The sequence below is a fragment of the Cyclopterus lumpus genome, chromosome 10 (genome assembly GCF_009769545.1).
Source record: "Cyclopterus lumpus isolate fCycLum1 chromosome 10, fCycLum1.pri, whole genome shotgun sequence".
NCBI classification, from domain to species: domain Eukaryota; kingdom Metazoa; phylum Chordata; class Actinopteri; order Perciformes; family Cyclopteridae; genus Cyclopterus; species Cyclopterus lumpus.
In genome coordinates, this window is record NC_046975.1 from 12,247,699 (window position 1) to 12,272,493 (window position 24,795).

General features: G+C 41.1%; 1 protein-coding gene across 6 annotated transcripts in view; it reads right to left on the reverse strand.

The window, feature by feature from the left end:
* Positions 1–89: 89 nt before the first annotated feature.
* Positions 90–24,795, reverse strand: part of LOC117737160 (amyloid-beta A4 precursor protein-binding family B member 2) — a 35,384-nt gene continuing 10,678 nt past the window's right edge. For 5 of the 6 annotated variants that reach the window (XM_034542887.1, XM_034542885.1, XM_034542883.1 and 2 more), the window contains 7 exons: positions 11,609–11,614; positions 9,514–9,628; positions 5,499–5,574; positions 2,946–3,026; positions 2,743–2,858; positions 2,443–2,625; positions 90–1,937 (listed from right to left, as the gene is read on the reverse strand). In XM_034542887.1, coding sequence (XP_034398778.1) covers positions 1,761–1,937; positions 2,443–2,625; positions 2,743–2,858; positions 2,946–3,026; positions 5,499–5,574; positions 9,514–9,628; positions 11,609–11,614 — 754 coding nt within the window. In that variant the 3' untranslated portion in view covers positions 90–1,760. The remainder of the gene's footprint in view (positions 1,938–2,442; positions 2,626–2,742; positions 2,859–2,945; positions 3,027–5,498; positions 5,575–9,513; positions 9,629–11,608; positions 11,615–24,795) is intronic. The other variant, XM_034542886.1, reaches the window with a different exon arrangement.

Genomic DNA, 24,795 nt, shown 5'->3' on the forward strand with positions numbered 1-24,795 from the left:
CACTGCATGGACCAATTCAATGTCATTACATTACATTCTACTGACTTGCAACATTAAAGGAAATTCAAGAAGCTACTCCTTTTTCTTTTGGTAATGCATTTATTGTCACAACAGATTACATTTACATGGTGCAGAGATGAGTGAAGAACAGAACTGAAATGAGTTACAGCATCTTTCTTGTTGGTTTTGATTGTCTGCATTTTTTTTTCTTCATTTCGATGAGACTGCATTCACAGAGTTCATGTGGAGTGCAGGTTGTGGACATGAGCCATAGGAGCAGTGTAAAGGTTTTAATAGCAGTGACAGCAGCTCTATGTACGTATTTGTGTGTGTGTGTGTATTTTGTTTGTGAGTGGGAGTAGACTGGTTGGTTTACGGAAGAATAGAAAATATAGTTAACCTTACTGTATAGCACCAATTTGATCTTTTTCATGCTGTTCATATCGCCTTGAGTCCTAACATCGGCCAGTCGAAGCCTGGGATTGGAATTTCTTGCTAACACATAAATCTTGGGTGTATGCATAAAGATTCCTGAGGAAATTGTAAAGTTTGAACATAGGCAATGTAACATTCTTTAGCTTTTAAACTCAGTTTTTCTATAATCTATGCAAAAAAAAAAAGTAAAATCTTAACTAATTAAAAGTTTCAAAATACATTAAAAACGTCTACCTTTATTTTGCTGATCTACTCATCCATCGCGAAACAGAATGTAAAAATGTGATGGACAATAATCCTTAATTGTGATTCTGTAAATGGGGTAGAGAGTAACATTTTATTCAGGTATGGGCCAGAACCAGACCAGATTGTTTTGTGCCAGTGTAAATGCAGTCATGGTCATGTTGAGATGACTTGTGCTAAGAGCATCTATTCTTTGTGTGTTCACCACTCTTCTTACTGAGACCCTTATCGACTCATCAACAAAAAAACATATCTCATCAAGAAAACATGCAAAACAAAGCCCACATCTGTCCCATTTTCTGTCACCAACACTTCATCTCTCCCTCATATCTACACGTTGTGTGTCCTACATTCTCTCTTCCTACATACAATCATTTACTTACTTTTTATTACAATCACTTCATTCACCTTCAAAAAGATGTTAAGTTTGAGCCCGTTACAAGTCTGGCACACATCAAAGTGTTGCCATTTGGTGGGAAGGAGCGGGTTTGCAGGTCTTGTCTTTCTGGTCTTGCTTTCTTTTCTTATTCACCTGTTAAAATCCCACGACAGCAAGTCAACGCCTTGTCTGTCCTGGAAGGCTCCTGCAGCTTGTCACAGTGCTCCGATTGCTGATGATGTTTTTTACAGGAAGGGACCGAGCATGAAAGAAAAAAGTAAACCAATGAGTGGTTCCATAAACCAGATTGTTAATAGAACAGTGTCTTTTTATTCTGGGTTATCCTGAATTCTGTCTGTAGAGTGCTTGATCAAATAATCCATCCAGCCCAGAAATCCACATACAATGGAGCCTGCCGGTGGTTTCCACTAACGCAGCAGCGTTCAAAGGTCAAAGATCAACCAGTGCTACCAGATTTTCCATTCAGCCTCATGAAAGCCATGAGTGTTCTTGTCATTTTTTTAAATTTATCATCAGGCCTACTGGAGAATCGCTCTTCTTCCTTTCATCTGCGGCGTTGTTTGTTAACATATATGTACATTGTTGGTTACCATGGCTGGTACTGATTAGGTGTTGCTGTGGCGATAGTGTGTGAGTGGCGTCCAGCAGCAGCTGGGAGGGTGCCTGTGGTCACTGTTGACGGTCATTGCTGGGGGAGTTCAGACGGCTGTTTCTTGGTTTTCAGAGTGTCTATGAGAGACAGGACTCCACGTTTCACACTGGTGGTCACCCGGCGGCTCACAGAGTCCGCAGAGGGTGAGGAAGAGGAGCAAGCCCGTTGGGAGGGGGGCCGTGCCACCAGACACTTCTGGTACCGCAGCTGAGAAAGAGGAGCACATGGTGATTTAGTTACGACCATTTGAGTTTCAGTGAAAACAATATGCAAGATGTATTTTACCCGCAGTTTCTAGGTCATTTATAGTTGAACAATACATTTAAGATATTCACTTAGTCGCTGTTTTGCTGAGATGAGAAGATTGATATCAGAAAATAAACATATGAATGTCAAAAAAAGAAATAGAAAAAATGTAATAGTATATTGAATAATGGCATAAAATGTAAGTAAAAAAAGTAATTGTTCATTATACTATACTATGAACTTTTATGACGTTTTTTTGACATACTTTACTTTTACTTTTTTGTTGGTGGAATTTGGACTACTTTTAATAAACTGGAGGCAGAGTTTCATGGCTCTGGAATGGACACTACACTAGTTTTACACAATGCAGCACTATTCCTTTAAATACAAAACCATTTAATATTAATTTCATAATAGTGACAATATAATATCTAACATCATCATTTCATAACAAATGTGAACTTACCACGCATGCCGCCTGCACAGCCTCAGACACATGGCCTGCGTTGGGGTCACACCAGAATGCATGACACTGGAAATGCTGGCTCCCAGTGTCCATAACGAAGGCAAATGAGTGCACGTCTCGCCCCACGCCCATGAAGGACAAGAAACGAACTCGACACTCCACCAAGACCTCTTCTTCCTCTTCCTGCACACACAGGCAAGAGGAGAATTAAACCTGTGTTAAATTCTCTCTAATCGATGAGCACATTCACATCTTGAATTCATCTGTTACTCCCCGGGAAAGCAACAAAAGGTCCCTTGCCTTTTCTTTGATGACAGCCAGAGTGGTGTCAGCAATACTCAATATGACCGGAGTCCAGTCCTCTTTGCCTGTGGAGGACACCAGACTCTCTATGGCACTATTTATGATGTCCATACCTGAGGACAAAACACAGGAGAGCCTGAACAATGAGACAGTGCAGGATGTGTTATGACATGTGCTTTTCAGCATTAGTTAACATTTACCTATGGGGCGAGACACAGATGTCGTACCCAGATACAGCACGTGAAACTTCTGCACCAACTCAGTCTTTGGCATGGGAAACTCTGCAGACAGAGAAAACACACACACGCACAGACCACCCGCAGGGAATTTGATCACACGGCAACATCTAACGCAAAGTTCCAAAAGTAAAGCCAACACATGATAATTGGCTTAAATGTAGGACATAAACAAACACTTGTGAATATTTTAATATTTGAAGGTGCTGCTGACATGATTAGAACATGAAATATATTTTCACACACGAGCATGAAGAATTTCAGATTTTTTCCGCATGAAAAATCCAGCTGAGCCCGTTTACACCGGCCTGGAGGCAGAAAGGGTGAGTGAATGAGGATGATCATCACCTGCATCTCAATAAGCACACACGTTAACACAATTCATCCTCAGGATTTCGCTGTTATTAACACACCATGCAATTAGCGGTGTAAGCTTGAGATGACTTCTCACGAGGTAAATGCCAAGTGCTAAAAGTGGTTAAATGTTTAACTGCACAGTTTAGAGATTGTTAATCATCTAATGTGCCAATAGACACAACTATAACAATTATGCACAATACTAAAAGCAGCACAAGCATCCCCCTCATAATGGTGAGATTAATTATTAACTATTTGCTGTATCGCTATAGTCAACATGGATTTGAAAAAGCAGGCCCTATTGTAATATGGAATTAATCATGAGGGAGTCATAATAAAATGGTCCTTGTTTGAATGATACATTTACTTCAGTGGGTAAAGAAGGCATTTATTTATACAATTAACATTTGTAATGTAAATATATATGGAACTATATATTGAACTGTTATATGAGCTTTAATGTGCTGACTTTTGTCTGCACTCATTAACACATAATCCCCCTAATATAGCTTTGAATTCAATGTTGAATATCAAAAGGCCAGATACCAAAATGCATTACACAGGTATATTACAAATTGCACCTATAAACGCCACAATGTGTATAATTTGAAAATGTTCCAACTTTACAACCCCTCCGTGTCTTTTCTTACACTTTCAAGTGTGAGATGAAAGCACAGAAAAATGTGTGAATAATTTAAAAGATGCTACAATAATTAAAAACATTTACATAATGCCGAGCAGGCTGAGAAGCGGTGTTGTGATGACACCTCTGTGACCACACCCAACCAACAGTGTTGTCACGGTGTCCTGGAGTACACCTGCACATCACCTCAGCAAGGTGAGAAGTTAAACCACTGGAGGTCAGTTGAGTTCAACTTTAAAAAGACATAAACCAGCCAACCTATGACATTTTCCACATTTTAAGTTTTATCCCATTTTGCACAATCCACATCTTAATTATTGAGTACAGAGATTAACAATTCATCATGTGATCGCTAGATGGAATGATCAATCAGGGAAAATGGCTTTTACCTGGATTCACCTCATCAGTGTACTCCATAAACAAGTTAGAGGTCCTAATATCTCACACATTCAGTATGAACTGCTCTGAAAACAGTCATTAAATAAATGATGAATAGTGGTTTTCATATATTAATTCCATATTTAAAGCTCAGACAGGCCAGATCCGATGAGGACAGCGGGGATATTATCCTCGTGTTGGCGCCTATCCCAAATCATTGGGAGCTAATCTCCTAAAATGTGTCCCAACAGGGGATTGTGCAAACTCCCAGCCCCCCTAAAGAGATCTAATCCAGGCGAGAACAGGAACTGTTTTCCATCCACTGGCTTTGCAGTGAATGGACCTCTAGAGCTCACTGGATGGTCTATCCACTGTGAGGACAACACCTCTCACTGGGTACCAACTGGTTGAGTTAAAAGACTAATAGTTCAAGCAAGTAATAGCTTTAAAAGATGAGAGGGATGCTTCACCAATAAGTTCTTTGATCCTGTGGTTGGGATGGGCGCAGTGGAGCACCAGGCCTCGCCTGAAAGAAACACTAATTGGGTTTTAATGAGGTCGACTTTCTCTGTAAGTGAAGAGCCGATATAGTTATTTTATATTCCGATGCCGGAGCTCCTTTCCCTCACGCTCAGCAGATACACACACCAGCTGAAGATAAAGCAGAGGATGAATTGTGCTGGCGCCTTTTCTCTTTCTTCCTATATTACTTGGGACTGAGAGGAACAAGCGGTGGGACTTAGCGAAATAGGAAATGGTGAATAGAATTAGCGCGGGGAGGATGTAGCTCAGTGATTGTAGAGCGAGGAGTTGTTCTGAAGTCAGCGTTATCTGTGTGTAATTGAACCAAACACTGCTACCTTTTTTGTTAGCAAATGTTCACAGTCGCTCCTGCGGCGATAAGGTCATTTTAAAGAAAACCCATATCTATAGTTTTAGATGTGGAGGAATGCTGTAATGTGAGACAAGAAACCACGGAAGATAGCACACGGCTGCCAAACCAATTCTCTCATGTGGGAACTACAAAAGAACTAGACTCAAAGAAAAAGATGTGTGTGCGTGTGAGAGTGTGTGTGCGTGTGTGTGTGCGTATGTGTGTGTGTGTGTGTGTGTGTGTGTGTGTGCGTGCGTGTGTATACCTTGTAGGGGTACATCGGAGCCAGTCTGGGAGGAGCTGCCAGCTGCAGCCTTGGCACTTTTCCTTTCAGCCATAATCTAGAGAGGGAAAGAGGGGAAAGAAAAAGAAGACAAGAGGAAAGCGATCCGAATGTGAATTGGGAAGACAGAAAGAAAGATATGGTTATAAATAAATAAGCATAACATTTTTCACCCAAGAATAAATAACACAATTTAAAGGATAAGACTAAACTAAAAGATAAGGATAAATATTCTATATTTCTGTTGTCAAATCCCAACAGCCTATTAGTCTTTTTCTTGATACTTTACAACTTCACTAATATATTTGTATGTATATTTGTATAATGCAAATCTTTCAAAAAGGGTAACACATATATACTTTAATTTTTTGCAAAAGACTATTGTTTTATAACAGCTCAGCGCTGTAGTTGTTAGCTAATGTTAATCAAACAGGAGTAAACTGCAAATCTTTCAAAAAGGGTAACACATATATACTTTAATTTTTTGCAAAAGACTATTGTTTTATAACAGCTCAGCGCTGTAGTTGTTAGCTAATGTTAATCAAACAGGAGTAAACTGTGTGCTTATTGGGGACTATTTTCAGCCAAAGATTTGGTGCACTAGTCCCGGAGTTAGTGGATTGACAGTACGGGTCTTAATCATATTGAAGGAACACGTCTCCCATTGCAACGATGATGTGTTTTCAATAGTTGTGAGACAGTAATGGAGCTTCATCGCACAGAGGAATACGCTGTATCGGGTTAGAATAACAATACAGTGTCCGTTTCCCTTCTTTTCATGCAATTTGATGGCAATACGAAAACTATCAAATATTACCAATCATATTCTTTTAAACCCTCCCTTCCAAATGGTGCATCTAAATTCATCCTTTGAAAAATGAATCTTTCTTTCTCTCCATTCTTTCTGCTCTTCTGCTGCAGTGCACACTATCTTCGATAAAGGTTGAATAGCCCGCATGGCCCCTGCACTGAGCTGCTGCACTCTTCCTGCTACAGATACTTGATTAATTGTAGGTGTCATTAATCAAAGTCTATGGTGAGTCTGCAATTCTGGTCACAGGGGAACATGCAAGAAAAAGACACTTGAACACACACGCACACACACACACACACACACACACACACAAAAGAAACCCGCTCAGCGTGCTGCACAGCTGCAGGACTCAGGTCACCAAGTTTCTCCGCTGCAGTAAAGAGAAAACTACCACTGTGTTTAAAATAGGCTGTGTGAAGTGTCCCGGTCACATACACATAAATACAGACACAACGATTCACACTCTTCCCTGAATTCGGGAGATAAAACACAATAAAGGGGAAAAACCTTCCTTTTTAAATGGGTCAACAGCCTCTAAGGTAACAGATCTATCGTTCTAGGTAGATTCATCCTTTACAAGGTCACTGCTGGTCTTATGACAGACTGGTTTTATGTGAGCCAGATCACACCACATTGATCTATCAAGCACATCCAAGGAGTTATTCCTAAAAATCATAAAATCACAAAACTGACTCAATTATTGATTCATATCACAGAATATTACTTTGTATTTCATATGCTTCTAATTCTAATCTTTAATCCATTATTCCAAACATACTGTGCATATAAATCTTTCGCATTACTTTCTTAATTCTATTTATATGTGTATGATTTTATTGGATATAAAAATATAATGTTATATATAATGTAGCTGTGACTCATGACTCATGTTGATTCCATATCTCTTGTTCAAATTTGACTTGTTTGAGTAGTTGCGCTATTATTTAAGTCTTTCAATTTAATTTTCTATTTCTTTCAAAACATTTTATATACTATAACATTTCTATGACTTATAGTATATAATATACTATGCCTTTGAAGGCAATTTCTATTATACATTTTTTGTACATACTATACTGTGAATGTTTTATGACATTTCATGCGACTACATTTAATACAATTAAAATAACAAATTATGATATGTGTTTAATAGGTATATACCCAGCAATATATATATATATATATATATATATATATATATATATATATATATATATATATATATAAAAATATATAACGTAATACAAATGAGCTTAATCTTTTCCAGCTGCAATATTAAAGTGATAAATCCATGAATGCATCAACAATTATAATCCTATAACATGATAGATATGATTTAGAAATGTTCTGTATAATGGGTACTTTTACTTTAGTTACTTTCAGTGTTTTTTTATGCTAATAATGTTGTACTTTTACTTAAGTAAAACAAACAGTATTTTTACACCATATTGCCATGAAGTCAAATATTGAACTATATGTACTGCATCTAACTTTCAGTAATGTTCTGTCTCTGTTAGTAATGTTATCTACTGGTTCTTAAAGGAAGACATTTATATGTACATATATCATATGAAAGAAATGGCAAATTTGCAATTTGTTTGACATTATTTGTGTCATAATGAGACATGCAAAGATCTGGATTTGCAGACAGAAACGTTGGAAGAAGAGTGAAAGGAAGAGTAAATCTAGAGTGTGAAATACGCTCCAGCTAGTCTATACTCTAGCTTGAATTTAAAAATGTCTGAGACTAGGGCCATCGAGGTCCACAAAAAGAGTGAGACTTACATCATTCAAAGAGAAGTGGACATACTGGAAGCTTGCTGGACTTGATTAGGAGGAAATCCACTGCAACAATTTCAAGTTCCAAGACCTCCCATGCCTCACCTTTGGGATGCTGGACAGGAGCCTTTGCGATCCAATGAGGGAGATCAAAACTGGTTGTTGTCCCTCAACAAAATTCACCCCGTCACACACCAGCTGCTCCCGGTTCGAGGCATTAGAAGCCCTGAAGGGTATTGCCATCACTCATACAGACCTCCAACCTGACAATAGTATGCTTGACAACTACAAGAACCAGCCATTCAGGGTGAAGTTAATGGACTTTGGTTTGGACTGGGCTTCATACAATGCAACAACTGGTGTCTATGAAGCTGACATGCAGAGGCAGGAGCTGCCACTCAATCATATGATGGAGCCTCTGCGATTGATGGGAGACATTTGACCTTTGACAGAGCTTCAGTGCCCAGTGGTTCAAAGGTCATAGATTCTGATAGTGGTGGTTTCAGTGACAGCGATATCATCAGTGCTATGTACGATGACAGGGCTTCAGCCATTATTGACTGCCATGATGGAGTCCCAGGCACTCCTGCTGAATCCAGTCAAGAAGATTGAGACACTATTAATCAGCAACAGCCACCACTTGTTCAAATAAATGAAAATCCTCCTGCTGATCGACGGGGGTCGAACGTCGAATACATCAAACTGATTCACAGCCGTCCCAAATGACTAATGTAGGTTTCGGCATACTAGCAAAGCATGCTTGACATTTAAAACTCTGGGCCCTCAGTTTGGTATTTCCCTCACCTTTGTGGTATTATGGTGCCCAGTACAGTGAGCACAGTGTACATATGGTAATAGAGGTACAGGTAGGAGGTTCATTCAGAGGAAGCAGTGTATGGTGAGTGGTTGGTATTTTGGTGGAAATAGGGGCTTAGACTTCGTGCTGAGAATAGACGTTTCAGAACCACATCTGTTTCTGGAACATCCAGCTGGTGCAAATCTATTGCATTGTATTGCTTGTTATCCTATTGAATTTGGTTTTAGATATAGAGTCACATACACGCTGAAAACTGTTTTCTCGCTCTGTAAACAAGATCTAATCTCCTCTCCTCCTCGCTTTAAAGCCTCTTAAAACGTCCCTCTATCTCTCTCCTCAGCTCTTACTTCTCGAGAAAAAGATACCAGAAATCTAGTCGGGGGCACTGCACATATTAGTTTTTTTATAACATGCATGTCGGAGTAGCGTCTAATTTACAACCTGAAAAAGAACCTCTGGATAACTGCATCAGCATAAAAGAGGAGTTCTTCTCTCTTCAATGGTCACCGTGATTAAAGCTTGATAGCTTGTCTCACAGCAGCAGACAAGCTCTCCCATGCAGAGTCGACCCCGGTAAGGACACCCACCTTAGAGCAGATTTCGTGGAGACTTGTCGCGATGGCTGCGGCGGGAGTATCACATCGGAACACGTGGCACTTCAGCACTCGCGTGTTCTTGTCTCTCGCCACGTAGGCAAAGTCCCTGAAACAGAGACAGAAGACGCTTAAGAAACGAAGAAACTTCATGAACTTGATCAATACATGATACCTTCACTGTATGTTAAGGCCCATCACATTCTATGTCTTTGTAAATGTGCCCTTTTGACATTTTCTTCCATCTCATCACACTTTTTCATTCCATATATTATGTGGGACGTTTTAGCCACTTAATGTTAGTACACTGAATAGCTACTAGCTGGTTTTTGAGTATATATTTTTCCTCTCAAAGCCTCCTGGTATTACTCCTTGAAGAGCCATCTTTGGACATTGTTGCGTATTAAGATTAAAGTTATCTCACCAGAGGACACCTATATTAGGGCCAATATGTGCGGGTATGATTGCTAATTTGTATTTTAAATTCCCTTCAGCATGTCTCTTGAGTTTGTTGGGTTTATTTTTGGCATAATCAGCAGATTTAAATATCCAATATCTTAATATATAACTGCCCATTTTAAATTCCTCCCAGGTTTTTAGCACACATTGTATTCTCATTCTCCTCATCAGAACAGTTCTATTGGAATGGGTTTTACACATTGTATTTGTTCTATGTAGTGTAAGGTGTAGTAAGGAGGTGACTCAATGCAAACATATCAAAACAAATGTGTTCCTTTGATATGTCTTCTATTTGGAAACTCTGCATCTGGTAGTTGTCAACAATGGAATAGATGAATTGCAAGAAAAAAGAAAAAAAATGACAACACAAAATTATCATTACCCCATTTTGCATCATGATATACTGTATTTACTTATTTCTTGTTGGAGCGCTGTTCTAATTAGTGGCCTCATTTTATGTGAAAATGTTGCTTCATTATTTGTGTAATTTACAGGCTACCATAAGCTCTGCTGGTGTTGCCGTGGTTCTGGTGCTCGACACTGGTTATGGTCTAATAAATAATACATTACTTAAAGCAACTCTAACATGTGGCATGTGGTGTGCTGTGGCTCCGTAAACAACAGGTCTCTCTTTCCATAGTCCTTCCTCAACTAAAAACTGTAGGTGCCATTTTTTGGGCAACAATGACACACACACACGCACTCGCACACGCACGCACGCACACACACACACACACACACACACACACACACACACACACACATATATATATTTTGTGTATAATTATACAGGAAGGCTGATGTGTGCTCCAGTGCCTGTGGAACTATGTGCCGATCATTTTTCACAGTGGTGCCACACGGAAGAAGAATGAGATGATGAGGGTGAAACTGAGAGAGGAAGCTCCACGGGGGAAAGAAACTTTCTGCAGAAAGTTGATGGGAGATGAAACACAGCTACGTGTGACACACACACACACACACACACACACACACACACACACACACACACACACACACACACACACACACACACACACACACACACACAGTATAGTTTTAAAATTACCATAGACACAAACAGAAATATGGCATTCATCACAGTGGGCTCTTTGTGTTTATGAGTCCATTATCCGGAGTGTCTCTTCAGCTTAATTGTGTGCTCACACACTTTGGGTCGATAATGATCTGCGCCTGTGGCCAGAAAGGAAAGTGCAATGTGACGCGTGTGTGTGCGTGTATGTGAGTGTGTGTGTGGGGGGGGGTATGTGTGTATGCATCCAGTGCGCTTCGTTCAGGGACAGTTAAACAGTGTGCCACCAATGTAGCAGGAGTGGACTTGCTTCACATATCGTGCATGGTTCTTTTATGGCTTCTGGACCATCTCTAGGATCAAAATGCTATAAAACATCATGCAACTCTTTATAGGAAATAACCCGTGACTCGCTGATGATTTAACACCAGTGATGTAGACCTTTAGTTGCTGCTGCATTCCTGTACAGAGCAACAGTGACTCTGGATGAAGCAACGCCACAGATTTAATATCTGTGGTGACAGAGTTGATTACACAAGGATGGGTGGGAGTTTGGCACAATGATTTCTAAACAAGAGCGACACCTTAAAGAGCAGTTACCTTTCTCTGGGTCCCGGGAAGCAGAAGGGTGGTGGGACAAATTGGTGAAGGGAGCAAGGAGGTAGAAAGGAGGGTGGTGAAGGAAATAGTAAGGTAAGAATGAATGAGTTACAGAAAGAAAATGGCAGGAGGTGGAATAGAAAAAGCAAGGGAAAAAAAAACAAGAGAAACGTTAATATACAAGACATACTGAGTCAGAAACAGTCACGATGCTCTTTCACCTCAATTACAGTCTTCCTGAGAGATGTGTATTTTATGTTGTGTGCATGTATGTGTGTGTATGTGTTGTTACTATAGCTTTCCCTCTCCCTCTTCCTCCTCTCAATCTCTCTTTCATTGTCCCCTTTCCACTCTTAATCTTCCTCTCCTCAGCTCTCTCACTCGTCTACTCACTCTCTTTTCTTTCAACAAAAGGAGAAGCCCCAAAAAAGGACAAAGATGCAACACAGAATGATTCATATCAACAGTGTAAGCCATCACAGCCGCTCTCCTCCATATCATAGTTTGGTACGCTCCATTATCAGCAGCACTATAAAGGAGGCATGAGTTGAATAAAGAACAGAGGGCACATGCAAACATTGACTGCCTTTGATTCTCTGATGATCCACTTAGTAAGAAACCGTCTGTCTGCACGTATTAAAATGCATCTCTTTTTCTCTGTCTGAATTTCATTCATGGTTTCTTTGCTCCAAGTCCATTCTACTTCCCCGTGCTTCATTTCTAAGTCAGACATGCCTTCTTCACTGTCAGTCACTTTGGTGAAATTGGATTTCAGTGTTGAAATTCTCAATGGTCCAGAATCAGTTCTCCACATACCTCTGCAATGTACCCCTTTCTTTCTTTCTTTCATAACATATGAGTGTCAGACTGAACGTGTTGCAAATGCTTTATTACTGATGGACAAACCACATCACACCTGATTTAAACCCAAGACAGACTGCTACCTCCCCAAAAACCTACAGTTTTCTCATGATTACATGGATTTGACTGAGACGGAGCCAGCAACATCTGGAAATGTATCTTTTTCTCTCTTTTTTGGCCTTTACACTTGAAAACTGAACATTTAAAAATCATATAAATGCATATATATATACAGTTACTTAAACTTAGTAATGAAAAGCAATGAAAGGCATTATTATCTATATTAAAACCTTGATATAGATAATACCATAAAACAGGTATTGCCATTCAATCATATGTAAAAGTATGTTTACTTTGTCGAATGACTCATAAGACAGTATAACCCTGTATAGGTCATGATGCAGAGAAAGAGGGGACAGAGATTATTTACCAACCAAACTCAATATAATTTAAATTATATTTATTTACAAAAAAATCAAAAAACACATTTTATTCTGGTGGTGATCATTTTTATTAATTTTCTATATCCAAAAGAGACCAATTTTGTCCAAAAATAATTTGGATCAGCCTTCTGAAACCCTATAACGTTTATGTTATTTTAGAATGTAACAGGATTTGAACGTGACCTCAGTATCTACACGTGGGCTGTAACGCAATCTTTTATAGCCCATCAGACTTTGGCATTGAGGAGCAGTTATCCCTGACCTCAGTTAATGGAGAGGGTGACACATGGCAGAGAGAGAAAGGCAGCTAATCAACGAACAACAGAAGATGAATGACACACAGACCTCAGAGGTGGAGGCAGAGTTTTTGGGAGTAAAGATAAAATGGATAGATAAAATGTTAAGAAAAGGGAGCGTTAAAGGCAGGAGGCCAGAAAGCCAACATGAAAAGGTGGAAGTGAAGCAGAGAGGAACGAGGTCCGAGACTCACTCGGGGCTGGACTGCGGAGGAAGAGATTGAGAGCAAAAGGAGAGGTAAAAAGAGGTATGACATGAAAGGTATAAAAGCAGAGAGAGGAGTTAAAGCAATGCTCCCACATCGCAGGCTCTTTCTCTCCCTCTCTGCGCTCCACATATTTTCAGAGCTGTATAAAGGATGACTGACTCACTACTACCAATCTCTCTTTGATCCGGATGGCTGCAAGGAAGGCTCGCCTGGAGATGATGCGTACAACTCAGAGATTAAATGAGGTCACGGCTGCAGATGTATAGGGAACTGGGTTTGAGCGAGTCGAACAGAAGAGTCAGTGTCTGCAGCTCTGACATCAACCAACCATCAGTAGTACAAACAGCACCGAGTGTAGTAGTAGCATTAGCATATGTACACTTGAAGGAAAAAATCCCACCCATGCAAACCTAAACATGGTTTCAGTTTGTGATATCAAATGCCTGATGGATTCCCCCATTTCACTTAGATATTTAGACAGGCCCGTAGAGATCACCCCCGCAGCCCCCGCACTGCAGGGGGGCCTCACAGTGACAGGGGGCCTCGCATGTCAATTTTTTTTTTTAATCCAACACTAGCCAGCGCACTCGGCCGTATTGCGGCTAAGTGTCGGCTGACTCGGCTGTGTTCTGGCTCGATGCGGCCAAATGTGAGTCACCTTTGGCACATTTCACTGTTGCCATGTCTGGCCCAGGTGTAGCTGTTACGGACATGGGCAGATTCTGTCTGAGACATGGCAACCGGTTTATCGGCTGCCGAATCTGGGCCGAATAATGTAATAAATAAATAATATTACATTACGTAATAACATTAAGATATCCCTCAAAGTTGTCTCTCTCATATAAAGCTACACAATAAAAAAAATATTTTAAACTGGCTTTATAAGTTTTTTAAATAGTTGTAAAGGCAATAGTAACAGGCAACCACTAGGACCTCCTGCTACACGGACTGGTGTTATTGTTGAGCCGCGGTGTATTCTGGGAGAACTACGAGGAAATTTCTCGAGGAAAAATGAAACGCACATTTAAAAGTGGTGCCCAAAAGCGACATTCAAAACAGAACATTTCTGAATTAAATGCCAAACTTCCCAAAATTACAAGTCTTTTTCGACCAGCTGGTGAAGGATGCACTCATCTGCCAGAAGAGACAGGTATTGTACTGTTTGCTATAGCTAACATTACCACGTAGCTAACGTTATACTTTGACAGCTGTACTGCTCTGTCTATGTGTTGTGCTTGAAAATACATTAACCTTATTAAACCTATGCTCTCACTATACCCCCTGCGCCCATTATCCACAACCACATCGTTGTTTAACTTCATTTCACGTTGTCCAACACTGCAACCCTTTTGAGAAGACAACGGCTCTGTACAAAATAATAAAAGTAACCGTTAAGTAAGAAAGGTCATTTTCCAAGCTAAAACTGATCAAAACATATCTCAGAAGCTCCATGTCACAAGAGAGGCTGTCAGGTCTGGCCATCCTTAGCATAGAGAATAAACGTGCGCGCAGTTTAAATGTAAAGAGCGTGGTTAAAGACTTTGCACACAGATTTGCTAAAAGACGCGCACGTGTATTCAAATGCAAAGCTGTAGAAAGTAGCCTACCGGTGTATCGACTATATGTAGGCATATTTGTTATGTTGTTGTAACATATGTTCTGTTTGAGCTGTTTGATAGGCCCTAGCATATGTTTTTTTTCTGTTGGAATACATTTGTTCTCTGTTTGAGCTGTTTTTTCTGATTGAATAAATTTCCCTCAAAAGAAAAGCTTGGGTCCTGTTCGTTTATCTTTGGATAACGACCGCCGGACAATACATTATCCCTTACATATGGGGGCGGGGGAGGGGGGGTGGGCCTCTCAGGGTTATTCTGCAGGGGGGCCTCATGTGTTTCCGTTACGGCACTGTATTTAGACCCCCTACACCTGAAAATATATTACGATTCATTAAATTGCATAAAAGCCTCCAAATACGGTGGAGGAATATCAGAAGCCGCTGAAGACAAATGTAAGACGAATACATCAATAATGCAAGAAATGCTGTAGAGCACCGTTTCTGAGATTAGTTTTGAAATTGATGTATTTGCCTTCATTATAATGGTTTTCTGCATGAAATAAGACTATTGATTGTTAGTGTAAATGCAAGAAAGCTGCAACCAAAACCAGATTTTTCCAACTCAGATGACGGTCAATGAGCTGTGTCGACGAGCTTAAGCTAAAAAGTGCAAACATTTCCCCCACCCCAAATCTGTACACTGTCTTATGTCACATAAAGGCTTTACACTTTTACATTTTGACTGCAGGGTTAAAATACAAATCATGCTAAATTATTTGATTAATTATATTTCTTCTTCTTTTTTCTTTCTCCCTTTAAATGTTTTGCCATAAACGATACCATTTGCAAATGTACCGCTTGAGATTATTTTCACTTCAAATACTGTATAATGACAATGTTTATACACAATGGCTTTGCTATGCATCTTCAGGTGCTAAAATAGCGAAATAAAACTAAAGTGTCCTCAACTGCTGCATTAAAAAAAAGCGTTTTAAGAGCAGTGGAAACAACACAAATAAGTCGTCCCCAGGCTGCACTGCTCTGTAGCTTCCAGTGTCTCCAAACCATCTGTCACACGCACACACAAGTGCGCACAGCGGCGTGGCTTCATACACACTTCACACAGACTTCAATTATCAAACAGCTTTACAGAGTGTCTGGGTGGTGCCGGACATTATGCTAATGCTCTTACATATATGCTAATTGCACAGCCAAATGCTGATTAAGAATGTCTGAGGAGGAAGTTCTTGTGACTCTCGTGTCAGCAGAAAGTAGACAGGGAGGCAGAGAGGGCCAGGTGTGTTTACAGTGTGTGTGCACGGGGGAAATATGCTCCACTTATTGATTGCAGCTGAACTGGTAACTGTATGATTACTGACAGTGTTGTGACTTTGGCTTCGGTCCAAAGTGGATGTGGATCGGATCCAGTTTTACAGTGAAATGCAGCTCTGAACTCTGACAGGTGAGAGCAACGCTAGAGCGGAGACAACAGCTGGGTGGTGATTTAGAGAAAAGCCCTTTCATCAAACTGTAAAGACAATTTTTTTTTAAACACCTCACAGGTATATTTACATTTAGCAGCTGTTTCCCTCTCATTATTCTCTTTTAAAAGCTTATTTTTTCTTGTAACACTTGCATGAGTGTTACAAGAAAGTAACACTTATAAGTGGCAATAGTTCAGCTGTCACAGCTTTCAAATGCATTAATATTTTTGATTAATCCAAATTCTGTTGATGGACCTTTGTAATTGACATTTATTCTGCTGGAAAATTAAAATTGTCATCTGTTCAAACTCAATAAACATTGCAATACACTGCTGCGAGGAAACAGTTTTGAAAAAATTGGACCCCTGAGTGCTGATAATTGTGTCTGCAGTAAACAGTCTATATGGCTCATGACTGAGGTTAATTGTAGTTGATTGTAATGTAATGTAGAATAGGGTGAATAAATCTAAAACCAGAAAGAAGAGATACAAAGTAAACACCAATAATCAGACTCTCCAAAGCTGCTGAGAGCTATTGGTTGAGTTTTATAGTACTGCAATATTGTTAGTGTCCACTAACTGGTATTTATAATTGTGTCATTGGCATGCTTAGATATCCAATATTTTAATTAGAGCCTAATTAACAATGGATATTTCCGATATCATTATCAATATTTGAGAAATAAACATATTGGCAGGTGTTCATTTTTCACCTCACTGCTGGGACAACAAGAGTCTGGAGAGTCACTGCAAAATAAATCATCATCGTGTGTGTTGATTAAACAAATGACACATGACAATGTCGTGTGTTTGGGAACTTTGGACTGACTGGCGCCTGCAGGCCTTTTCCTCCGCTGAGTAATACCAATCTCCTCCTTTTTTCTCAACTCTCAGTGAGAAACTTCCAAAACTATTTATTTTATGGTGAGATGGCACAATAACAACAAGTGTCTATGGAGTAGGATCTTGGAGTTCATTTGGATGCAACTAAAAGCAGCACCTGTAAAACCAGAGATGCACTGGAGTACTTAAAGTCTTTGTGACAACTGAGCAAAGTAAAACCCTCAGCGACCTGGTGAATTAGTCATGGCCCACAACCATTAAGCCTAATGTAGAAGGTCTGTGCATAATTACCTCTCTGCACCGTAAACTTGTTTACAGCACCAATATGAGCCACAAAAAATGAGCACCAGTTTCTCTCTACACACACACACGCACGCGCAAACACCAATATTGCCCAAGGCAGCAAAGAACTAGGCCAAAATCAAATAAAAATAAAAATAAAAACGTTGTCTACAGTGTATTAAACAGCATACACAGCCCATGGCGCTGCTTGTGTGATTTGAGCAGACAGTTGACGTTGTTTACAACAAAAGCAATGCATCAGTTTGGTTCGCCCTTAGTGCCTCTGCATCATTTCTAAGAAAAGGTACAGATTTACAAAGCTGGTGGTGAAAATGGTGTCTTACTAAAAGGAAGAAGTGCACACAACCACAGTTTATGTTTAGGCAGCTTTGTGACCCAATTCCAAGCATTCAGTGTGGCAGAGAGGCAAAGAAAAGAGGGAGGGGTCACGAGCTGAGGAGACACACACACACCATCCATGTGTCAACACTTGTCCTATGTCATTACATATTTAAGAGTAAAGATAGGTGGGTGGGCGAGATGGAGAGAGGGAGAGAGAGAGGGGAATAAGGGATGAAGGGGAGAAAGAGTGATTTTGGGTGGGCGAGAGGGAGAAAGATGATGTCCTGCTGTTCTCCCTGCTCTTGATCATTTATACATCACACTGCTATGGATTGTGTGTGTATGTGTGTGTGTGCGTGTGTGTGTGAGAGAGAGAGAGTGAGTATGTGTGTGTACACAACTGACGATATTCTGAACTGAGACAGAGCTTCAGTGAGATGTCACTTCAGTACGACGCCCCCATGCATGATCTTACTAATGTGTGTGTGTGTGTGACAGGGGGAGAGATAAACAGAGTGTGTGGGAGGGCGCAGGGATTTGGTGTCGGGTTAGTGTTGAGTTATGCCAAGCTCTACTCACAGTGCAGTTGGTTTTATACACTGTATGCATATAACCTAATTAGCTGCATGTGCCATAAATCATCATGTTTCATGCAGATAGTGAACAGTAATTAGTTTTCTCTCGCTCTCATTCTACTTAATGATCCACAGATTTAAAGGGTCAGTTCACGCAATTTACAAAAAAACAATTGTGCTTGATTCGTTCATTTATCTTTTGTGTTCTTTTTCAAGCAAAACTACCAAACATCCCCTTGTTCCAGCTCCTCTTCTTGGTCTTAAACTATATTAAATTGATAATTTTCGGGTTTTGGACAGAATTTAGAAGACTTTTACTTGTGCAATGTTCTGATATTAGACCACACAACAAGACAATACTAATCATTCTTATCGCTCGTGGTATCTACTGTATAATGTAGATAGTTTGGGTTGTATTTGAGATGATCACCTCTAATATGTTGCTGTGGCTGTGTGTTATGTGGATTATCCAGAGAAGCATTATCAGAACAACTCATTTGTTTAAGGGGGAGACAGAGATCTCAAAACCTGGGTATAAGGCCAACACTGTCTGTATGAGTAGACGCCACAAAAGGTACTCAAATGGTGCCTTTATCATTTATTTTGTAAAGTGGCACGAATGTTGATGTTACATTATTGCAAAAAGCTAAATTACATAATACACAGTCCATGTCTTTTGGTTATATTTTTAAATAAATTAAATTGTCTTATTTGGGAATACAACCTAATCACAAGGTCCAGTTAGAAGCGGTTCTGGAGCTTTTGGTCATATATGATCTTCATTGTATGGATAGTTTGACCAAGTCTGACAAGGAAATGCATCTGTTAAAACTTAATGTCTAGAATCAAATGGTTAACTTTTTAATAAATATGACTCCAGACTTGATTAGGTCCCTTTGCTGATTACTTGTTGACATTCTTCCAAACAAGGACGTTCAGTATATCTTCCAATAGCATGTTCATCTCATTTGAATTAGAGGAGTTGGTGTTAACCTATCAAGTGTCGTTACTCGTTGCTCTGTGGGGACCTCAAATGAATGTACTAGTTTTTACCTGCATCTATTTGCAAACCATTGGATCGTGAGTAGTCTGATCTTGAGCTGCAGAAAGATTTAGAATCATAATCATGAAAAGTGATGAATGCATTCTTTGAAACACACAAAATAAGTAAATCCTCTGAATAAAGTGAGATATTGATTCTGAAATAACTAAGAGGGGATGAAATCCCCACCTCAGATATTTATTCTGCTAGGCCCATCAACAGCTGCCCTACAGAAAACAAACCTACATCAAGCACTTCCAAACAAGTTGAGCATTCAAATACATTCAGCTTAGACCGTCTGTGGCCACTTCTGAAGTCTGAATAGACGGGCGGGCTTCAGGCACCAGCGTCCTGCTGTGTTCAGCTCTGTATGATCAGCCAACATCAACATCACTTCACATCGCCGCCCGCACAGCCCGGGACCAGCGATGGTTTATCAGGAGGAGGTTTATCTGCTGGTGGGGCAAGAGAGGGGATCTATAGGAGTTAAAGGAGGAGTAATTCATCAGGAAGACAGAGATTACAGCAGGTGTGCCTAACATGCTAATGTAAAAGAGAGAGGGACGGTGAGCGTGTAGTGTAACGTTTTTTTAAAGGTTTTTGTATTCCTGAGTGTCTTTGTTTGTAATTCTGTCTATGTGTGTGTGTGTGTGTGTGTGTGTGTGTGTGTGTGTGTGCATGCGTGCGTGCATGTGTGTGTGTCTGCGTGTCTGACATATGACTCTTGGCTGGAGAGGGAGTGGGGACACAGCTCCAACCGTAATGACCCTTCAGAGAATGAGGGTTTCTGGGGAGGCTGGGTGGACATATCCTGACACGAGGCGTGTGTATGTGTTTTGGAGAAGTGGGAGTGATGTATTGTGGGTAGATGGAAGGAGCTGACGTGGAAGAGCGATGACTTGCAGGGAAAGATAGAGGTCTGTATGGGGCTCAAATCGGAGCAGGAGTTGAATGGAAAGGCCATCAATCACTCTGGCGTCTATCGAGTGGGTCTAGGTGTTCGGACCCCGTCCCTGGGGGGCCGCCAGAGGGAGCCTTGCATGTTAATTAGGGTCACACGGGCCTTGACATCAGCAAATAAGTTGCAGTTCAACTGGGGCGTCACGATTGTAAGAGTGACTGCTCCAACCCAAACATGCACAAACTCTCTTCATTGACATAAATCGAGGTGATCGCTAGGGTGTGTTCAGCATTTAAATATTTATGATACTAAGGGCTTGTGTCTCCCATCTCCACTTCTTTTCTCCTCTCTCTTCTCTTCCACTTTCCTCCAATCCTTCCTTCTCCTCTTCCCTCCTTCTCTCTCTCCTTTTCTACATGCCACAGCTGTCCACAGAAGGTCAGCAGTGGGGAGAACCAAGTGAGAGCTGGAGGGAATAAGCAAGCACTGATGCCCACTAATGAATGAATTGTGGATTCAATGTGTGTTTGTGTCATTACGTAGTTGTGCGTGTGTGTGTGGGTGCATGCTGGCACACCGATGAGCCATTAGTGAAGAAAGGTGACTAGTTTGATTTAATAGCAGGAAACACACATAGACATCACAGGGCTGTGAGACGCTATTAAAGGAGTACATCACAGAGACCCACGCCCTCAGTTTTAAAACACCAAAGTCTCAATCCTAATAGGTGTCACACGCCAAGGACAAGAAAACAAGCAGGACCTGCCCCCCTAATGTCATAAATCATTTCACTCTTGCTGTTCTTCGGTTAGTGTTCCCCTGCTAATTCCTCATCCTTCTCTTTCCTCCTCTGCTTGTTACCAGAGCTACTCAAGGAGAGCGAGAGACACACACAGGTATCTATCCTCCCTGAAACTAGTTAAGAATGCAGTGCAAGACGTATATGTAAAAACTAGTAATATTTTGGCTCTACAGAACACACCCAGACATAAACCAAGTGCAATATCAAGCAGCTCCAAAAAGCTCCGACACGCACCTTGGAAAATCCCCACAGCTCATCCTCACTCTTTAATCCTGTCTTTCTCAGTCACCCCTTAGCTTACTTCACCTCTCTCTCTCTCTCTCTCTCTTCCTTTCACTCTGATATTTTTTTTCTCTTTCTTATCTGGCTCCCTGAACTATTTGCTCATGTCTCGGTGACTCCAGCCATCGTCCCTACACCTGACAGCTAGCCAGCCAGGGAGAGAGAGAGGGAGGGAGGGAGAGAGGGAGGGAAGGAGAGAGAGACACAGTACACAGCTTGAAGTCAAACACACAGCAGGAGGAAAAGTAAATGAGTGAAAAAATAAAGGGAAAGCTAAAGAATGAAAGTAGGGCTGGGGGCTGTGCGTTGTGTCCTCTACACAAACAGAGCAGTTGGAAATCAACAGAGGAGAGAGATGTGGGATGATGTTGAGATAGAAAGAGAGGCAGTAATGAATGACTGTAAGTAGAGAGATGGATGGCTGGAGAACCAGAGGAGTGAATGAATAAGAGATAGGGGTACTCACACAAGCAGTCATGCTCGCCCCGTTACAGATGACTACTTCTCGTTAGCTCCAAAACTACGGTGACATTGCTGTAGCCGCGGTACCCGAGGGTAAAGTCTTCCTGTCTGCCTTCTCTCCTCTTCTTCTTCTTTTTTTAATCCTCTGGGGCTCCTTTTCCCCTTCTCTTCTCCCTCTTTCCTTCCCACCCCCTGCTTCTCCCTTCTCTTCTTCCCTCTGCTACACCTTTTCTCTCCCTACCTTCCTCTACGGTCGGCTTCTGTTGCTTTGCTCCCCCGGTCCGAAGAACCTCCTGCAAAGTCCTGCCGTGTCCTGCTCAGTGCAAGCATGCACTGCCTCTCCCTCCCTCACTGGCTCTCCATCGCTCTGTTTATACCCCCCTCTATCTCAAAAGCACAGCCACTTTTTTTTCCTGCACTCTCCCTATTCGTCTCGAGTATCTTCTCCTCCTCCTCAGTTGCTGTTATCTTTGTCCCTCTCTTGTCTTACTGAAGCTGAAATAAGGGAAGGCTCCCACCCCATTAAAATGTAACGATGGGACAAACAAAGAGGGGGAGAAAGAAGAAGAGGCAAAGTGCAGCCAATGGCACAAGAGGGAGGCAGAAAGAGCGCTGGAGACAAAGAGTGGAAATAGCGCAAGAGCATTGCAGACAGAAAAAGGGGATGGAGAAGAGGGGGAAAATACAGACACACCCGCTCATTCACCACCACACATATATGTGATACACACAGAGTGCTCTAGATATAGACCTATGACTTCATCAAATAAAGCCCATGTGCCGTCACACACGCATGCATGCAAACGTGTGTACGCGCACACACAGATCCGTGTACAGATCCGGATTTGCTCAGTGCTCCAAATATAGCCTCATGACTTCATCGAGGAGCTAACCCCCCTTCGTCCCACAGCTCTCGCCCCGCTTAAGAGACAGGGGGACTCATTCATATTGAATCAAGCTGAAGGGGAGAGAGAGAGAAAGAGAGAAAGAGAGAGAGAGAGAGATAGAACATTCAGGACGAGACATAGAATATTCCTCAGCTAGATGAATTGAGAAAGACACAGGAGACGGAGAGAGAGATGGATGGAGAGAGCAAAGGGAGCTTTACTCTGAGGTTTCTCCAATGCATGTATTCAGGCATGTTAATCTGCTTCTGTGTTTCTAAATCATACACTAGAGAGTAGAAGGAGTATGTGGACACAGATATAGACAAGCAGACTATACACCCATATGTGATTGTCTCTCTTACTCATTATCTCACTCCATGGGCATTAATATGTTGCTATAACATCTTTCCAACAGATTTATGAACCTGGCTGCAAGACGTTGCTCCCATTCAGAGGTGTTAACGGTTGATGATGAAGTCCATGTTCCAGTTCATCCCCAAAGGTGTTGGATGGGGTTGAGGTCAATGCTTTTTCCAGACCAGTCAAGTTCTTCCACAGACTGTTGGTTATTTTTAGTTCCGTTACCTCACAGCGCAGACCAACCAAGATGAAAGCACCACCTCACCAGCACTGCTGTAGCTCGCTATCGCAGCAGCAGCCCTCGGCAGACTAACTAAGTATCCAGTAAATAAATGTACAAAAAAAAGAATCATGAATCTTATATATGTGCAAGAGTCCCCTCGACAAACACACATGTTAAATAATATAGAGAAAAATAATCAAAATAATTAATAAGCCTCTCACATTTCATTCATTGATATATGATGAGCCCTGTGGCTATAAGCCCGACACACCTACACATCAGGAAGCAGATGGATTAGATCAACAATATAATGATTGCCTCCTAATACATGCTGCAAAACCTTCTGAGCTAGCACATCAGTCCAGCAGCCTTCAACCCCATGGGGCAATACGCACACATTCCCCCTTTGGCCTGGGTTCATAACGGTTTTTCTACTTTGCTAAAACACAAAACAAAAGTTGAAATGAGCATATTTGTGTCTTTAGTTTATCCATCCTGAATATACATACTGTTAATGCCAGATAATGCAATAGTTATACTACTATTAATATGCATTCTCTGTCATTAACTGTATGGTCCAAACACATTTCTTTATGGAGCTGGATTTATGCGCAGGGACAATATGTGTTGAACTACAATACAATACCTCCCTCAAACATTTGAACATTTAAAATATTATTGCACTGTTAAAATGTTTCTGCCCAAACCACGAAGAACAGAAGTATAGATGAATGGTGTCAACATAATTGTGTGTAGTCAGTTGCACTATATTAGCTTCTCTGGATGCACAGACTTTGAGTACAATGCACTCTAGTGGCAGGACAAAGCTATTACATCCTCCAAAAATGTTCTTGTCTCTCACACACGGTCACACACACCATCGCTCTACAGATGTTGCATACTATAAAACAATTGGCTGCATATAAAATGCATTGTGGTCTCACAGTATCAAATATATTCTAAGTCACACACCCTCCCAGCCAGGGTGGGATTTTAATACATTAGAACTAATGAGCCTGAAACCAAACAGAGCAGTGCAGACTGCAGATTTTAAAGTGCTGGTGGGAGGAGAGGATGAACAGAGTGGAGGCTGTAATGTGAGAGAGAGCGAGAGAGAGAGAGAGAGAGAGATGGAGTGAGAGAACGAAGGATACGAGGGAGAGCTGTAGCCTGGGCCGACTCTCCTATCTTCCTTCCACTACATGCTTTATCCATTACCACTGAGAGAGACAGCCACTGAAAGTTTCTCAATCCTCTGAGAGGGAATCGCTTTCTTCTTCTTTACCTCTCTTTACCCCCCCCCCCCCCCCCCCCCCCCCACACACACACACACACACAC